Genomic DNA, 15515 nt, shown 5'->3' with positions numbered 1-15515 from the left:
GGAAGAGTTCATGTTTACAAATGTGAAGATAGCCGAACAGAATCTGTCCCATCTGAAGTATGAAAAAAAGGAAGATTAATTTTTAAAAGTTAATAGAACCTTAGCCTGTAGGAGAAATATCCACAGGTCTACCATTTGTGCCCCTGAAGTTCTCAGAGCAGGAATTAGTTCAGAAAACAACTTTGCTTTTTGAGGTACTACTATGGATCAAACCCACAGTCTCACACATGCAAAACAAATACAGTTATATCCCAGCCCTCCCCCTGAAAAAATAAAATTGAAGAAATTATAGTTGAAAATCCCTCAGATTTGGAGATAGGTATACAGTTTCAAAACCAGGAAACCCACATATAAACTCACTACCAACAAAAATGTCTTCATTATTTTCAATTATATAATAAACACTTATTTTAAATGACCTGACAGAGAAACATACTTCATTAAAGTCACTTAGAAATTTTAAAAAGTGACTTGATATGTGACAAAGGAATTCTCAACAAATTTCAAAGACTCAATATTAAACAAACGTTACTCGATCATAGAAAAGAACAATAAAGGGCTAATTTCTTTTCTTTTCTTTCCTTCTTTTTTCTTTTTTTTTTGGGTCACCTGGAGATGCTCAGGGGTTACTCCTGGCTCTGCACTCAGGAATTACTCCTGGTGGTGCTCAGGGGACCATATAGGAGGCCAGGGATAGAACCAGGGTCAGCCATGTGCAAGACAAATGCCCTACCCGCTGTACTATCACTCCGGCCCCAAAGGGATAGTTTCTTTCTTTTTAAAATTTTATTATTATAATTTTGTTCACAGTAATTTATTATATTCAATATTCCAACACCAATCCCACCACCATTACACATTACCCACCACCATTATTTCAAGTTTTCCCAACCGCCACCCAAGCCTGCCCCAATAGCAGGCCATAAATAATTGATTTTGTATTACATGCTATGAATAACCTGCTAAAAATGACCAAAAAAAGTTTCCTTAAAAGAAATTGTGTGAAGATTACGGCATCTCACTCTTGAGCCATTAAGTCCTTGTAAAAGAGATCACTAACATGTTGTTATAGGTTGACCCTTGTATGCTAATATTTTTTCTTTTTGATCGAGATCAGTTGCTTTCCATCTTACATCCCATCCAATATGGTGCACTACTACTGATACATCAGTGGGGTAGATATCATTCTAGGAACTCTAAAATTTTAAATAGGGCAATACAGCTGGAGTTAAAATTTTAAATGGATGGTGACTTTAGGGGTCCGGAGGCATCTCTGCAGCTTACTGATCTCTTCCATGATTTATTTGTGAGTCTCTGGATCACGGCCATTGATGAGATTGTATGGCGCCAGAAGCAATTCCTGGGCGTGAACAGAGAGATGGAGGAGGTCACCCATTCCCGACTCCATGAGAGCCTGGAGATTTTGGTCACAAAACTTGCATACCTGAGTTTTTCAACAGATTCACTCTCGGATGAGGCTTGTCCCAAGCCTGTGGAGGTCGTCCTTGAGCATGGTGGTGATTGGGTTCTGGAGATTTTCGGCTGTTGGGTGGGGGTGGGAGTGGGCCCACTCGCCCCGCTCTGGGGTGCCCCAGATGAGAACTCAACTTGTACAGGGTCTGAGGCATCTATGTCAAGGATAATCTCTTTAAAATAGATTATAACTAAAAAAATGAATCCAAGAGTTGGAGCAATGCTTTGCATGTAGGAGGCTCAGGTCAATCCCAGGTACCACATGGTACCCCAAGCACTACTGGGTGTAGCCCCTCAACCATGAATAAATAAATAAATAAATAAAGCCTCAATAAAACTAAGGACATTTAAAATACTAAAGTACTAAAATGGAAAACAAACTCCAGGACCCAGGGATGGCTCAGAAGTAAAAAAAAAAAAAGTACCTTCCTTGCAAGTATGAAGGTGTGACACCAATCTTGGTTCTGCTGACATACATGAGTGTAGTTCCTGCAGCTCTGCTCTGTGGGCCCCCCAAGTGCTATAACAATGTGCTATCTATGGCACATAGATCCACCACTAAACTGTGACAGTCCTGGGAGCACTGCAACTAAAAATATGTGAGTAATAAATTTTTAAAAATAAAAATATGTGAGTACCACAATCAGGAGTTTGATTCCCAGTAAGCACGTATGTTACGCCTGAAGAGATCCTCAGCAAGTACCTCAACCGGAATGTGCTTGAGTACTATAACTAAGAGTGAAACCTCTGGTGAGCATGTGTACAGAGATTGCAACTAAAGTGTGCAAACCCCAGAGAGCACTGCAGCAGAGTGTACAAGCATTGCAACCAGATGTGCGGCCCCTCACAAGCACCATAACCACGTACGAGTGCAACCCTGGGCCACTGCAACAATAACAAAGGGAAAGGAAGAGAAAAGCGATAAAAAATAATTCATGATGGTTTTTGTTTTTGTTTTGGGGCCATACCCAATGGTGATCTGGGATCACTCTGGCAGGGTTCAGGGACCATGTGAGGCATGAGGATTGAGCCTGAGTCAAGCATAGGCAAAGCAAGCATATTATTACCTGCTTTCTCATCTCTCTGGCTTAAATAATTCGTAGGCTTAAATATTAACTTGTGATTTGGCAAAAGATTCTCAGATATGGTACCCAAAACACAAACAAACAAAAGAAGAAAACAATTATATAAATATTAGAATCATGGCAGGCACTGCATATGGTTCCCCAAACACTTTCAGAAAGTGACCCCTGAGCACAGAGTCCAGAATAGTCCTGAGCATCACTGGCTGTGGTCCAAAAAATAAATGTAAAAGAAAGAGAAAACATAGATAAATAGTACTTCATTCAAATGAAAAAACCTTTGTGCTTCAAAGGACACTATTAAGATACTTCAACATCAAAAAGAACAAGAACCAGTGCTGGCACAGATGCAGGAATAAAAGGACTCTCACTCGTTGCTGGTGGGAATGCCGAGTGGTCCAGACTTTCTGGAAAACAATATGGACATTCCTGAAATTGAGCTTCCATACGACCCAGTAATCCTGCTCCTGGGAAACACCCTACGGATCCAAAAAGCACAGTGCAGAAAAAAGCCATCTACACGCCTACGTTCATTGCAGCACTATTTTCAATTGCCAGAATCTAGAAACATCCCAAGTGCCGACAACAGATGACTGGACAAAGAACTGTACATCTGCACAACGGAATAATTAGGAAATATTAGGAAAAATGAACTTATGAAATTTGCTTATACATACATGGACATGGAGAGTATCATGCTGAGTGAAATAAGTCTGAGGGAGAGAAACATACAATGATCACACTCATTTGAAGGACATTAAAAATAGTGTGACAACAATATCCAGAGACAATAGAAATAATGGCCAGGAAGGAAGCTTGCCACAAGTTGTGAGAGAGTGTAGTAAGGACAGAGAAGAGACCACTATGACAATGATAACTAGAAATGATCACTCTGGACAAGAACTGAGTGCTGAAAGGAGGTCAAGGGATATACATGACAACCTTTCAGTAACAGTACTGAAAACCACAGTGCCTAAAATGAAAGAGAGAGAGAGAGATGAAAGAAGAAAAGTGCCTAGCAAAGAGGCAGGCCGGGTGGGGGTGGGGACAACTGGGGACACTGGTGTCAGGAAACATACACTGGTGAAGGGATAAGTGTTGGAACATTGTGTGACTGAAACCCAATTATGAACAAATTTATAACTGTATCTCATGGTGATTAAAAAAATACGGCTTTAAAGATGAAAAAAGAAAAAAGAAAAGATAGTTCAAAGGGTTGAGTGCAAGCTCTGCATGTGGAAGGCCTCAGTTTGATCCCTGGAGCCACATGGTCACCCAAGCATTGTCAGCAGTGACCCCTGAGCACGAAGATAGGAGCAGACCCTGAGCACCACAGGGGAGGGGGGGAGAAAAAAAGTAAGGGAGGGAAGGAGAGGAGAGGGGTAAGGGGGTAGGGGAGGGAAGGGGAGGGAAGGGGAAGGGAAGAAAGAAGGAAGGTACAGGGATGAAGCTCAGTAGTAGAGCACTTGCCCTGCATTGCATGTGTGAGGCCCTGGTCTTGATCTCCAGCAGAGAGAGAGAAGAAAAGAAAAGAAAGTGCACACAGAAACACCACAGAATGGGAGAACATATTTGCAAATAATAAATATGACAAGAGCTTTATACTAGAAAGATTTCTTATGAAAATTAAGGCGGCGCTGGGCTGGGGCTGCGCTGTGCGTGCGTGAGTGGGAGGCGGCTCGGGTTCGGCCTTCCAGAGCTCTCGGAGTCAACGTCTCGGCCATGAACCGCTTCGGGGCCCGGCTGGCGGGAGCCGCGGCGAGCCCGGCGCCGAGGGCCCGGGGCAGCGAGAACCTCGACAAGATCGACATGTCTCTGGTGGTGCTCAGGGGTTTTTCCTGGCTCTGCACTTAGGAATTATTCCTGGTGGTTCTCGGGAGACCATATGGGATGCTGGCTTCGTGCAAGGCAACCATTCTACTCACTGTACTATAGTTCCGGCTCCCAAAAATGACTTTATTGGAGAATAGTTTGCTTCTTGTAATCTTTTAACAGATGATATTATCAAATTGAATAGAAAGGAAGGGAAGAAGCAGAACTTTCCAAGACTAAACAAAAGACTCCAGCAAAGTGGTGCCAAGCAATTCAGAATGAGAGTTCGCTGGGGAATCCAACAGAATTCTGGTTTTGGTAAAAATAGTCATAGGGGAAGAGTAATGCCTGGAAAGAGATGTCCTTATGGAGTTATTACTGGCCTTGCAGCTAGGAAAGCAACTGGAATTCGAAAGGGAATTAGTCCTATGACTCGACCACCTCTGAGTGACAAGAATATAGAACGATATTTTCCAGTGTTAAAACGGAAGACAAGCCTTCTGAGACAAAGTGATGTACAGAGGAAACCAGTTGCTGTTCTCAAGAGACCTAATCAGCTGAATAGAAAAAATAACATTCCAGCCAATTTCACCAGGAGTGGAAATAAATTAAGTCATCAGAAAGACACTCGTCAGGCAACTTTTCTTTTCAGAAGAGGCCTGAAGGTTCAGGCCCAGTTGAACACAGAACAAATGCTAAATGATGCAGTAGCAAAGAGAACTCGTCAATGGCGTACTTCCACCACAAATGGAGGAATTTTGACTGTATCTATTGACAATTCAGGAGCAGTGCAGTCCCCAATAACACAGAAACCACGATTAGCACGTTCTGCTGTACCCTCATTCTTGACAAAACGGGAGCAGTCTGATGTAAAGAAAGTTCCTAAAGGTGTCCCCCTACAATTTGACATAAATAGTGTTGGAAAACAGACAGGAATGACGTTGAATGAGCGGTTTGGGATCCTAAAGGAGCAGAGAGCGACTCTCTCGTTCAACAAAGGGGGAAACCGTTTTGTGACTGTGGGATAGATCTCATTCAGAGGGACTTCTGAGTGATGACTCAGTTTTAAAAGTTGAATTGCTTGAAGAATTTATCTCAAATTCAAGAAACTATTTGACAAAATTCACAAGGCTAAATAACAAAAAAAAAAGAAAATTAAGGCAAGGTTAATATTTTTTCTCCCCCCCAGGTTAATTTTTTTTTTTTTTTGCTTTTTGGGTCACACCCGGCGATGCACAGGGGTTATTCCTGGCTTTGCACTCAGGAATTACTCCTGGCAGTGCTCAGGGGACCATATGGGATGCTGGGATTCGAACCTGGGTTGACTGCGTGCAAGGCAAACGCCCTACCCACTATGCTATCGCTCCAGCCCCACAAGGTTAATATTTTTTAAATGAGCAAAGGATCTGCATAAACATTTCTTCAAGAAAAACGTTCAAATGACCAATAAATCCATGGAAAGATGTTTAATATCAGTAGCCATCGGAGTAACACAAATAAAAATTATAATGAGATAACACTTCACACTAGGACAGCTAGAATTAAAAAGTCATAATAAGCCAAGGGAACCCTCTCTGCAGGTGAGGACAGAAAATGAACGGGCACTTTGGAAGACAGTTTGGCAGTTTCATAGAGAAGTAAACACTCTTACCACAGGATCAAGGCATTGCTGTCATTGGTTTTTCAATTCAAATGAATTAAAAACTTATGTGACACAAAAACTTAACACAAGAACATTTATAGCAGCTTTATTCATAACTTTCCAAATGTGGAAGTAATCAAGATGTCCCTCCATAGACAAATAAATGAATAGTGACACATTAGGACAAAGAATAATTATTGGTACACAAGGATCCAGTGCTGCGCTCATGCTCATATGGTCACACCCAGCTCTATGTTCAGCTCTGTGCTCAGCCCCCAGGCAATGTTCAGTGTAATATGAGGTGCCAAGGATAGAACCTGGATCTCCTATGTGCAAAGCATATGCTCAGTGTCAGAGAGATAATGTAGTGGGGGTTAAGATATTATCTGGGCACTTTTGCACACAGCCAATTCCAGTTTGACCCCTGTAATGTATATCATCTGCTCCCCCTCACCCCCAACATACAGCTAGTAATGATCCCTGAATATAGAGACAGCTCTGAGCACTGTTGGTTGTAGCTCCAAAACTAAAATAAATAAACAAAACCTGTACTCAGCATTTTGAACTATCTCCCCAGCTCCAGGAAAATCACTTAGTGGTAAAAAGAAATGAGGCACCAAGGCACAGAAGAATTGTAAATGCCTAGAGCTGAATGAAAAAAGCCAATCTGAAAAGGCCACATAATCTATGATCCCAACAGGATTGTATAAATCTGTGGGGTCAGTAACAAGATTAGTGACAGCCATGCGTATGGGTTGAAGGCAAAGGGATGGGAATGTGGAGTGAAGAGATTTTTAGAATGCTGCAACTAACCTGCATGTTACTGTAATGGTGAATATGACTTTATACAATTGTCAAAATCCATAGGATGCACAACACAAAGTGTGAATCCTAACAAAAACCATGTAGTGCATATGGTACCAGGTGTGGCCCCAAAAGAAACAAACAAACAAAAAGAACCGGGCCAGAAATAGTACAGAGGTTAAGGCACTTGCCTTGCAAAAATCTGACCCTGATTCAATCCCTGGAGTCACATGGTCCCCCAAGCACCACCAGGAGTAACCCCCAAGCATCACTGGGTGTGGACCCAAAACCAAAGCCAAGCAATCAAAATACTGCTAAAGAGCAAACAATGTAGGGGCACCCTATATTAAATAGCTCAGTATCTAAAGTATCTTCCTTGCAAGATATTTTACTCAGTATCTACTGTGGTTCTTGGTGGTGGAATATGTGCACTGGTGAAGGGATGGGTGTTCGAGCATTGTGTAACTGAGACTTAAGCCTGAAAGCTTTGTAACTTTCCACATGGTGATTCAATAATAAAAAAATAATAATAGTAATAAAAAATAAAGTATCTGCTTTGCAAGAACCGGGAGAATAACTCAGTATCTAAAGTATCTGCCTTGCAAGCCCGACCAAAGAATTTGATCCCTGGCACCACCCACATGCCCTGAGCATGATCCCCCACAACACTACTGTTTGTGGCCCCAATGCCAGTCAATATCGAGCCAATGTCCCCCACCCACCCACCAAGTGAGTGAGACCATCACAACTAACCGAGTCCTAGCAAGCAACACAACCAAGTAGATGTATACTGCAGTTAGATATGACTGACCTCTGCTCACTGCAACAACAAAAGGGAAGAGGAATTTAAAAAGAAAAAGATGTTTGTTTGTTTGTTTGTTTTAAAAAAAACGACCCAGATCGATAGTACAGTGGGTAGGATTCCTGCCTTGATCCCCAGCACTCAGTACAGTCTATTGAGTCTGCCAGGAGTGATCCCTGCATGCAGATCTGGGAGTAAGCACTGAGCACTGCTGAATACGGCCAAGAAACAATAAAGGGGGGGGGGGCTGGAGTTATAGCACAGCAGGTAGGGCATTTGCCTTGCACGAGGCCAATCCAGGTTTGATTCCCAACATTCCATATGGTCCCCCGAGCACCGCCAGGAGTAATTCCTGAGTGCATGAGCCAGGAATAACCCCTGTGCATCACTGGGTGTGACCCAAAAAGCAAAACAAAAAAAAAAAAAGAAAAGAAAAAGAAAAAGAAACAAAACAAGATAAAATAATTTTTTTTAAAAAAGAGGGAATTGGAGAGTACAGTAGGTAAGACGTTTGCCTTACATGCAGCAGATCTGGGGTTCAATCCCCAGCACTACATACGGTCTCAGAGCCCCACCAGGAGTGAACTCTGAACACAGAGCCAGGACTAAGTCCTGAGCACAGACAGGGCATGGCCCAAATACCAAATAAAACAAAACGAGGGTTTTTCTTGTTTTGCTTTTTAAAAAGGCTCCAGAGAGATAGTACAGGGGTGAAAGCACTTGCCGTGACATGCTGCTGACACTGGTTCAATCCCAGGCATTGCACATGGTGTCCTGACCACAGAGCCAGGAATAGGCCCTGAGCACTACCACTACCAGGTATGGCCCCAAAACCAGAAAAATAAAACGTAAACTAATGTAAAAAATGTAAACTAATGCAGCCAGAGGAGGAAAAAAAATAGAAATGTTCACATATTTCTATTATGGGAATGCAGTTTCTAAATTCTAATCTCTAATGTGGAAGAGAAATGAGAACATAAGACACACACAAACACTTGTACAGAGCAGCACTATTATTAATAATTAAAAGATAGGAATCCAATTATCTATCAATAAGCAAATGGAGAAACAAAATGTGAACCAGATATACAATGGCATAAGGGTCAGCAATAAATAGAAAGAATGTACTCATATATGCTACAACCTGAAAGAATCTTTAGGACATAATACTAAGAAAAACCAGTCACAAAAAAAACCATATTGTATGTATCTAGTCATATGAAAGTCCACAGTATAAATCTGGAAGCATAAAGCAGGAAGCAAATTAACGGTTGCTTCACACTGGAGCCAGAAGTGAGGGGAGCAGGCAGAGGGAAATAATTGAGGAAGCAAGATTTCTGGGGTGATGAAGGTTCTAAGATTTACTACAGTGACAGTTACACATATCTATGAATACAGTAAAAAAAAAAAGAAGAACCTCCACTTAATTGTACACTTTAAATGGGAGGATAATAAGGTACATAAATTATGTCAATTAAACCAGTTCATTTTTCTTTTTTTGGGCCACACCTGGTGGATACTTGGGGGCTGCTCAGCTATTCCATTCTTGGAATCAAAACAGGGCTCCAGCAGGCAAAACTTTCCAGCTGTCTGAGCCATCTCCCTGGCAAAATAAAGCTGTTTTTTTTTTGTTTTGTTATGTTTTGTTTTTTTAGAATGAACACTAATAGACCCTACATGACTGAACCAAAAAATAAAGTATACTAAGTGAAAGAAACAAGACACAAAGGCCACATTATATTATTCCATTCAAATTTAAGTCCTAAATAGAATATATGTATGTATACCTATATATAGGTATATTCACAGTTATAAGGTGTGAAAATTGGAGAAAGAGATAATGGAAGTAGATGACAGAGTATGGATTTTATTATTATATTTTTGTGAGGGCCACATCTTGCAGAGGTGGAAAGCATGCAGTACTGGGGCTCAAATCCAGGACCCTGCACATACAAGGCATGTGTTCTACCATTTGACAAGAAGCCCAAAAGCAGGGGGCTTCTTTCTGAGATGACTTAATTGTTCTAAAGTTTGCAGGGGTAATGGTTGCATATGTCCATGAAAATACTAAAAATTACTCTGAATTGTAAACTGATGAATTCTATGTAGGTTATGGATATCTCAATAAAGCTATTGGTAGCGGACTCCCAAGTAGTGCTCAGAGAGTCGTAGGGAGGCTTCTTTCAGTGATACACAGCCAATCAAGCCAGATGTTTCAATGCTTGGGCACAGTGGTGCTGGGGATACCAGGACCACACCCAGTCATGTTTGGAGACTTCTGGAGCTTATACAGCAGTGCTCAGGGATCATTAAGGAGCTAGAGATCAAACTCAGATCCCTGGGCAGGCAAGGTATGCACCCCTGACAATCCTCAGGGGGAAAAAAAGCTTTTTAAAAAAATACTAAATGTAAACAGAATTTTAAAAGTATTTATAGATGAATAGAATACAATTATTTTGTGCCCAAAATGTATGGGATATAGAAAAATCAGTATTTTATTTTATTTGTGGTTCAGGGGATTGAAGCTAGGGTCTCACACAAACAAGGCAAATTCTCTACTTCTGAGCTATATTCCTGTATTACAACATAAGGATTTTGAAGTATTTTTTGGGTTTTTTTAATTTCATTTTGGGGACACACCCAGTGGTGCTCAGGGCTTATTCCTGGCTCTGAGCTCAGAGACCACTCCTGGCAGGTTTGGGAGAACATATGGGGTGCTGGGGATTGAATCTGGATCGGCTGCATGTGAGACAAGCACCCTACCCATTGTATTTCACTCTGGCCCCAATTTTTAAAATTTTTGCATAGAGATACTCTCTCTCCCTGCACCCCCGCCCCCACACACACACATCAGGTTCCAGTACTCGAACACTCAGCCGTAGCACCTATTGAGGCCTGCACTCCTTTAGCAGCAGGGCTTGCATATGCATTCACTGGGGCTCACACTCTTCGTTGAGGCACACAAGTTCTGGTTGTGGTGCTTGAAACGGATTCCGGTGGTGCTCCTCAAGAGGTTAAACTTCCTGGTCATGGTGCTTACATTTAATTCCAGCTGCAGTGTTCACTGGGGTTGTGCTCCTTTCTGTGGTGCCTACACACATCTGAAAATGTGCAGTTGAAAAATAATCCATGGCACCAGGGATCACAGATAGGAGAGCCTCCAGAACCACAGCTAACACATGGGGCCAGGAGTAACTTGAATTCTTTTCTGTTGTTCTGCTTTGTTTTGTTTTATTTGGGGGTACACCTGGTGGTGGTCAGGGGTCAATCCCAACTATGCTGAGGGAACCATGTGGTGCTGGGGCAAGCAAACCCAGCCCATTGAACTCTGTGTGTGTGTGTGTGAGTGTGTATACTATGGATGGAACCCAGAGTCTCATATTGGTGGTAGGAATGTGTACTGGTGGTGGGAATGGTGTTAGAATATTGAATGCAATAAATTATGTGAACAAATTTATAAAAATAAAATTTTTTAAAGTAATGCAATACAAACAAGGAGAATTTCGCGATGAATGCATACATAAAGAGTTTAGTATTAGAATAATCCAGTAATATATTGTATAAAGATACAAGTATGACATAAGATTTTATTCATTATTTAAAACAAAACAAAACAAAATAAAACCCCACTAAGAGGATTAGAATAAAAAGAAAGCTTCCTAAAAACAATAATAAAAGGTGGTAATTTTCTGTGCCTGGAAAATAAATGCACTAAATAACGAAATAAAAGACTGAAGCCATAGTATGATAGGTAGGGCATTTGCTTTGCGGCTGACTCGAATTTGATTCCCAACACTCCATACGGTACCCCAAGTCTTGTCAGGAGTGATACCTGAGCATAGATCCAGGAGTAAGCCTTGAGCACTACTGGGTGTGACTCCCTCCCAAAATAAACAAAATAACCCCCCCCCCCACAACCTAGCACAACCTATAACCATGTGCTATGCCATGGTGGATAGACAGCAAAATCCTCTCCCAGAAAAGTGACAATGTAAGTTTGATAAAACAAACATAAGCAACCATTTCCGTGTTCTATAAGTCAACCGAAGAGGAGAGAAAGAGAACAGGTAGGGAGGAAAGAAAAAATATATTATAAAGATAATATTCCATTATCAGTAATGAACTAGGGACATTACTATAGACTCCATAGATACAGAAATGATAATAAAGTGAGACTACAAATAGTTGACACAGAAAAACTTGACAACTAAGATGAAATGCACCAATTCCTTTTTAAAAAACCCCACAAACTACTACAAAGCCCCCAATATAAAACACCTAGTTTGAACAGTCCTATAAATTTTTTTGCGGGGGGTGCTTTTTGGGTTACACTGGCTATACTTAAGGCTCTGAACTCAGGAATTACTCCTGACAGTGCTCAGGGGATCATATGGAATGCGGAGGATTGAACCAGGGTCAGCCACGTGCAAATATCCTACCTGCTGTATTATTGCTCTGGCCCCTAGATCTATAATTTTTAAGAAAACTTTTTAAAATTGTGTGTAGGCCATGCCTGAACCCTGCAGTACTTGGGAACTACCAGGGCCACACCCAGCAGTGGCACTCAGAGTGACATGTCATGTGGTACTGGGGGTCAAATTCAAGGTTTCTCATATGCATGTGCTCTGCTACTCGAGGCAAACTCCCAGCCCTGGAAATTAATTTCTTAGTGTTAAAATACCTCCAATGGGGCTGGGGAGGTGATTAAAATGGCTGGCATGCATACTTTTCATGCTGGATCCCTGGGTTTGATCCCAGATACTGCATGGAGGACCCCCAAGCACCGCCAGGAGGAACCCCTCAGTACCACAAGGTATGGCCCCAAAACAATCCCTCCAAAACCAGAAAACTCCAGACTGACATGGTGCCAACTGAAGAATTACATCCAAATTTTAAAGAATTATTGTTAATTATAATATCACCTTCAGAAAACAGAAGATAAACTATTTCCCAATTCATTTTTGGTAACATTTCCCAGACCAACACCAAAGATATATGACCCAAAAAAGTCAATATTGACATGAATAAGACATAAAATAACTAATAAAACTGATCACAAATTTAGCAATATACAAAAATAATTATAAGTTCCAGTAGCCAGAATATATTAAATTTTTTCTGAAACCTCAATAACAAAAAAAGCTACCTAAAAAAATCAGTTAAAAGGTATGAATAGACATTTCTTCAAGGAAGATATACACATTGCCAACTAACTCATAAAAATGTATTCAACATTATTAGTCATTAGGGAAATGTAAATCAAAACCACAATGAGATAGCACTTCATGTCCATTAGTATGGCCCTAACAACAACACAAACCAAGTACTAATGAGAATATAAGGAAACTGGAACCCTGGTGGGAATGTAAAACAGTGCAGTCACTTTGAAAAATTTGGCAGACCCTCAAAAAGTTAAAACATTGAATTACTATATGACCCAATAATTCCACTTCTAGGTATATACCTCAAAGAATTGAAAACAGGTGTTCAAACAAAAAGTTGTACATAAATGCTCAGAGCATCACTATTCACAATAGCCACAATATGGAAACAACCCAAATGACCATCAACAGATGAATGAATAGGCACATTATTCAGTCATAGAATGAAATGAAATACTGACATATGCTATGACATAGGTGAACCTTGAAAACATTATGCTAAGTGAAATAAACCAGACACAAAAGACCATATATCGTACAATTCCATTTATATGAAATATGCACAGTTGGCAAATTCATAGAAACAAAAAGATTAGTGGTTGCCAGGGACTAGGGAAAATGGGAACCGGCAGTGATTGCTTAATGAGTATGAGGTTTCCTTTAGGCGTGATGAAAATGTCCTGGAATTAGACAGTGGTTATAGTTGCACAACATCATAAATATATCATGTGGCAATTAATTGTATATTATAAAATAACTAAAATGGTAAATGCCATGTTATCTGTATTTTACCACAATACATTTGGGTGGTAGTTTTTTTACTTGGCAGTGCTCAGGGGCTATTCTTGGTATTGTGCTTAGGAGTTGTCCATGGCAGTACTCAGGGACAATATGCAATGCCAGGGATCAAAGTGGGGTTGGATGCATTCAAGGCAAGTACCTTAACTACTGTATAATCTTTCTATCCCACAACACATTTTTTGAAAGAATCGCTCACTATGAATGTGTGTGATTTATTTTTTATTTTCTGGGTGCAACACACAGGTTTATTTTCTGAATGCAAATATAGTTCAATAAAAAAAAACGCAAGCTAAAGAAGAATATCCACATGTCAACTGATAAAGAAAAATATTTGAAAAAATTTAATACAGAATACCTGATAAAAATTCTCCAAAAGCTAAGGATAGAAGGTAACTTCTTCAACTTGATAATTTATTAAAAATGTAGAGGGGCTAGAACAATAGCACAACAGGTAGGGCTTTTGACTTCCAACCCAGGTTCGCACATGGTCCCCTGAGCACTGCCAGAAGCAATTCTTGAGTATAGAGCCAGGAATAAGCCTTGAGTCTTGCTGGGTATGTCCCCCACCACCCCACACAAAAAAGTAGAGCTAATATTACATTTACTGGTAAAAGACTGCTTCCCTCCTAAGAATACTAACATGACAAGGACGTCTGCTCTCATCACCTAATCAACATATACTGGAAGTCCAAATTAGTAGAATTAAGCTTTCCAAAAAAAAGGAAATAAAATACTTCTTGATTGAGAAGATAAAACTGTCTTTATTTGCAGATCATATGAATATGAAAATATTCATATGAAATATTTTTCATATGAATATGAAATATTTTTCATAAAATGTGAAAAATCCTAGAAAATCTTTTAAATAAGTCCTTGAACAGACACAGAATGACTGCACTCATTTGTGGAATATAAAATAACATAATATGAGACTAATACGTAAGGACAGTAGAGATAAAGGCCAGGAGGATCACTTCACTGTTTGGAAGCCGGTCTCACATGCTGGGGGAAAAGGCAGTTGGGTTGGAGAACAGACTACTGAGTAAATGATGGTTGGAGGGATTGCTTGGGATGGGAGACGCGTGCTGAAAGTAGACTAAGGACCAAACATGATGGCCTCTTAGTATCTGTATTGCAAACCATAGTGTCAAAGAGTAGAGAGGAATGTACCTGCCACAGAGGCAGGAGGTGGGGATGGGCCTGGGGCAGGTGTGGCGTGAGAGATACTGGGAACATTGGTGGTGGAAGACGTTCACTGGTGGAGGGATGAGTACTCCATCACTGTATGACTGAAACTTAATCATGAAAGTTTGTAACTGTATCTCACAATGATTCAATAAAAAAGTAATAATAAGGTCTAAGTCTTGATGGAAAAAAAAATAAGTCCTAGAATTATAAGTGAAGTTAGCAAGGTCATGATATAGATGATAAATATATCATATCACAAGGAGACCAAAAATGAAACACTAACGTGTAAGTCTAACTAAAAACATGTAGGACTTATTTGTATATGGGAAACAAAACACGAAATACAAGAAAATCTAGGACCCATGTGCCATGTGTCTGAGATCAAATTTGATCCCTGGTATTATCACGGAATGAGAACCCTACACTGGTCCAGTCCCGGTGACACAACTGGGACCCTTGTGTCATCCCAATCAAGTGTGCATCCCATGGCACACCATAACAAGTGGTGAGCCCCAACTCAGTGATTAGTGTGATCTTGATACTGCAGCAACAATATAGATATAGATTTATGCATACATTAAAAAATCAAATAGAGACTTACTTTGTGTTCATTAATTAGAATATCAACAATAGGGCACATGGGATGTGGATCAAAGGGGTGTAGGATATGCCTGGCATGTTCAAAGCCCTGGGTCAGACCCTGGCACTATGTAGCCCCTCCCTTTCCACCCAAAGTGTATCCAACAACA

At 40.5% G+C, this 15515-nt stretch overlaps 1 protein-coding gene across 1 annotated transcript; it reads left to right on the top strand.

The window, feature by feature from the left end:
- Positions 1-4211: 4211 nt before the first annotated feature.
- LOC101547246 (UAP56-interacting factor) lies at positions 4212-5497 on the top strand. Its single transcript, XM_004612243.3, has 2 exons — positions 4212-4386; positions 4551-5497. Exons 1-2 carry the CDS (start codon positions 4278-4280, stop codon positions 5393-5395), a joined length of 954 nt encoding a protein of 317 aa, XP_004612300.2. The 5' UTR covers positions 4212-4277; the 3' UTR covers positions 5396-5497.
- The last annotated feature ends 10018 nt before the right edge of the window (positions 5498-15515 follow it).

Source organism: Sorex araneus, chromosome X (assembly GCF_027595985.1).
Source record: "Sorex araneus isolate mSorAra2 chromosome X, mSorAra2.pri, whole genome shotgun sequence".
In the NCBI taxonomy this organism is placed as follows: domain Eukaryota; kingdom Metazoa; phylum Chordata; class Mammalia; order Eulipotyphla; family Soricidae; genus Sorex; species Sorex araneus.
Note: the sequence above shows the minus strand (reverse complement) of the source record. Positions and strands in the feature narration are given on the sequence as shown.

Excerpts from the sequence above, each read along its gene's own strand:
- LOC101547246 (XM_004612243.3), top strand. The coding sequence starts at position 4,278 with ATGAACCGCTTCGGGGCCCGGCTGGCGGGAGCCGCGGCGAGCCCGGCG. Across the intron at positions 4,387-4,550 it reads GTCTCTGGTGGTGCTCAGGG|ATGATATTATCAAATTGAAT; the intron begins GTTTTTCCTGGC and ends ATCTTTTAACAG.